Source organism: Penaeus chinensis, chromosome 32, assembly GCF_019202785.1.
Source record: "Penaeus chinensis breed Huanghai No. 1 chromosome 32, ASM1920278v2, whole genome shotgun sequence".
NCBI lineage: Eukaryota > Metazoa > Arthropoda > Malacostraca > Decapoda > Penaeidae > Penaeus > Penaeus chinensis.
Genome location: NC_061850.1, coordinates 21,080,361 through 21,082,860, shown reverse-complemented (window position 1 = coordinate 21,082,860; position 2,500 = coordinate 21,080,361). Strand labels below are relative to the sequence as shown.

The following is a 2,500-nucleotide window of genomic DNA, read 5'->3' as shown; positions in this document are numbered from 1 at the left end:
ATATACATACATATATATATATATACATATATATATATATATATATATATATATATATATATATATATATATATATATATATATATATATATATATATATATATATACATATATACATATATATATATATATATATATATATATATATATATATATACATATATATATATATATACATATATATATATATACATATATATATATATATATATATATATATATATATATATATATACATATATATATATATATATATATATATATATATATATATATATATATATATATATATATATATATATACATATACATATATGACACAAAGACAAACACAGTAACGTGTACACAAAGATGAAAGGAAAGCCGCCACAGTGAAAAAATAAAATTGAAATGTAACGTTTCGAACTCTTCACGAGTTCCTCTTCAGACGAATGATAAACCAAAATGGATGGATGGATTCCATTTTGGTTTATCATTCGTCTGAAGAGGAACTCGTGAAGAGTTCGAAACGTTACATTTCAATTTTATTTTCTTACCGTGGCGGTTTTCCTTTCATATACATATATATATATATATATATATATATATATATATATATATATATATATATATATATTTTATTATATTTATTTTTATTATACAGCCATTCATTCCACTGCAGGACATAGGCCTCTCTCAATTCACTATTGAGAGGTGATATGGCAGTGCCACCATTGCCTGATTGGATGCCCTTCCTAATCAACCGCGGTTCGCCGCGCCAACACTTGTGCCACGGCGGTGACTTCCCCTATATATATATATATATATATATATATATATATATATATATATATATATATATATATATATATATAAAAGCTCATGAAAATATTTTGAAAATGTACGAATGAGAATGAATATATTCACAATACAAGAGATGTATTTGCCTGGTTTTGATTTTATCTTTGTAGGAAATATATGTATTTCTGACAAATATATAACTGAAACCAGTCAAATACATTTCTTGTATTGTGAAGATATTCATTTTCATTCACAGTGTTTTCTATACTTGTCAACTTGAATATGGTTCATGAAAAAATTTGTCATAGGAATTGCTGCTGAATTCCAAGGTGAGGCGAATGACTTGCCATGACTGCATTTGACTCAGTGGCCATTTGTAAAGGGGCTCTTACATTATTTCACCAATAAATGAATGTGGAATTTATTATCTGTGAGCCATGAACAGAAGAGCGCCGGCTCCAGGGAGGGCACTGTTTCCATGATCAGGATCCTAGTCCTGTCTGCTGTGACTGGCAGTGCGGGCTGTATTACAGAAATTTAATCGTATGACACAAAATGACAAAATGTTACTTATTGTTATTTTAAATGCACAAACATTCTATCACCATCTTGATATAGTATATCAAACATCAAATGTACACCCTAGAAAATGGCAGAAAAGCAAAAAAATTTTATGCAGAAAAAGAGATAACAACACTGCAAAGTTGAGGCAAGGAGTCTTGACACAGCAAAAAATCAAGGAAGCCTAATGCCTGGAATTTAGGCAACATGTGGGCATTGAAGCACCTGGATCTAATGAATTAATAAACATAAAACAAAACTATATAACTGAACAAAAATTGCACAAAAATCAATTAATGTTGAACAAAATAGTAACCACTCAAACCATAGCATCTATTTTCCATGAAAAGACATCAAGTACATGACTTGGTAATCAACTTTACCTGGCATTATCCATGTAAAAACACTGCAATAAACATCAATTGATGATACTAAGCAGGACAAATGGCAGAAAAAAAGCTTGCATGGCAACAGCAAAACTCACTCAACCTCTAACTGATCCAACTCTACTAAAATACATAGTATGAAAAGTTGCAACAGCAACAACAACAGTATGACATAAACAGCAAGGAGGCATGAAACCACAAAAAAGATGGCTTCTTTGACAGAATAATCTCTATCATGAGGATACTGAGAGAAAGTCCAAAGACAGACAAAATAAATGGGCTCTGTAAAATACCTTCCTGGTCAGCCAAAGAAGAGATTCCAATAGAAGAAGAAGGCCATAATGAGCAAAATATATCGTAGAAGCTGCGGCAAATCCCTCTCCATTTCTGCAACAGCAATGCAATGAGTCAGTAATATTCCTTTGGGAGGGAGCAGTTATATCATCATAAAGGACACAGGAGGATCTCTACTGTATTAGTTAAGCAAAGAGAGAACTAAAGAAAAGTAGAATAGTAGGTCTAGAACTTCACTTATTGGAAGAGAAATTCAAAATCCACAGTAGTTGTTGTTTAACCTTATTTTAACAAATTGAAGGTTGCAAAATCATGATCAAATTTACTATATCAAATATGGAGAAGGAAGAAAACAGAGAACCATACTAAGACTCTGATGGCTCTCTTGTGACAATTAGAACGAAGATGAACCTCTTCATAGACTGACTCATTACATTGCATGTTGACTTACACAACCTTATATTTTAGGAATAAGAATA

General features: G+C 30.4%; 1 protein-coding gene across 2 annotated transcripts in view; it reads right to left on the bottom strand.

The window, feature by feature from the left end:
* The window catches only part of LOC125042548 (E3 ubiquitin-protein ligase RNF185-like), a 21,553-nt gene that overhangs the window by 4,451 nt on the left and 14,602 nt on the right, over nucleotides 1–2,500 (bottom strand). Inside the window, exon 5 of one of the 2 annotated variants that reach the window (XM_047638239.1) lies at nucleotides 2,021–2,114. The exons of the other annotated variant lie outside the window; for it this stretch is intronic. Coding sequence (XP_047494195.1) covers nucleotides 2,029–2,114 — 86 coding nt within the window. The 3' untranslated portion in view covers nucleotides 2,021–2,028. The remainder of the gene's footprint in view (nucleotides 1–2,020; nucleotides 2,115–2,500) is intronic. 2 annotated transcript variants of the gene reach the window in all.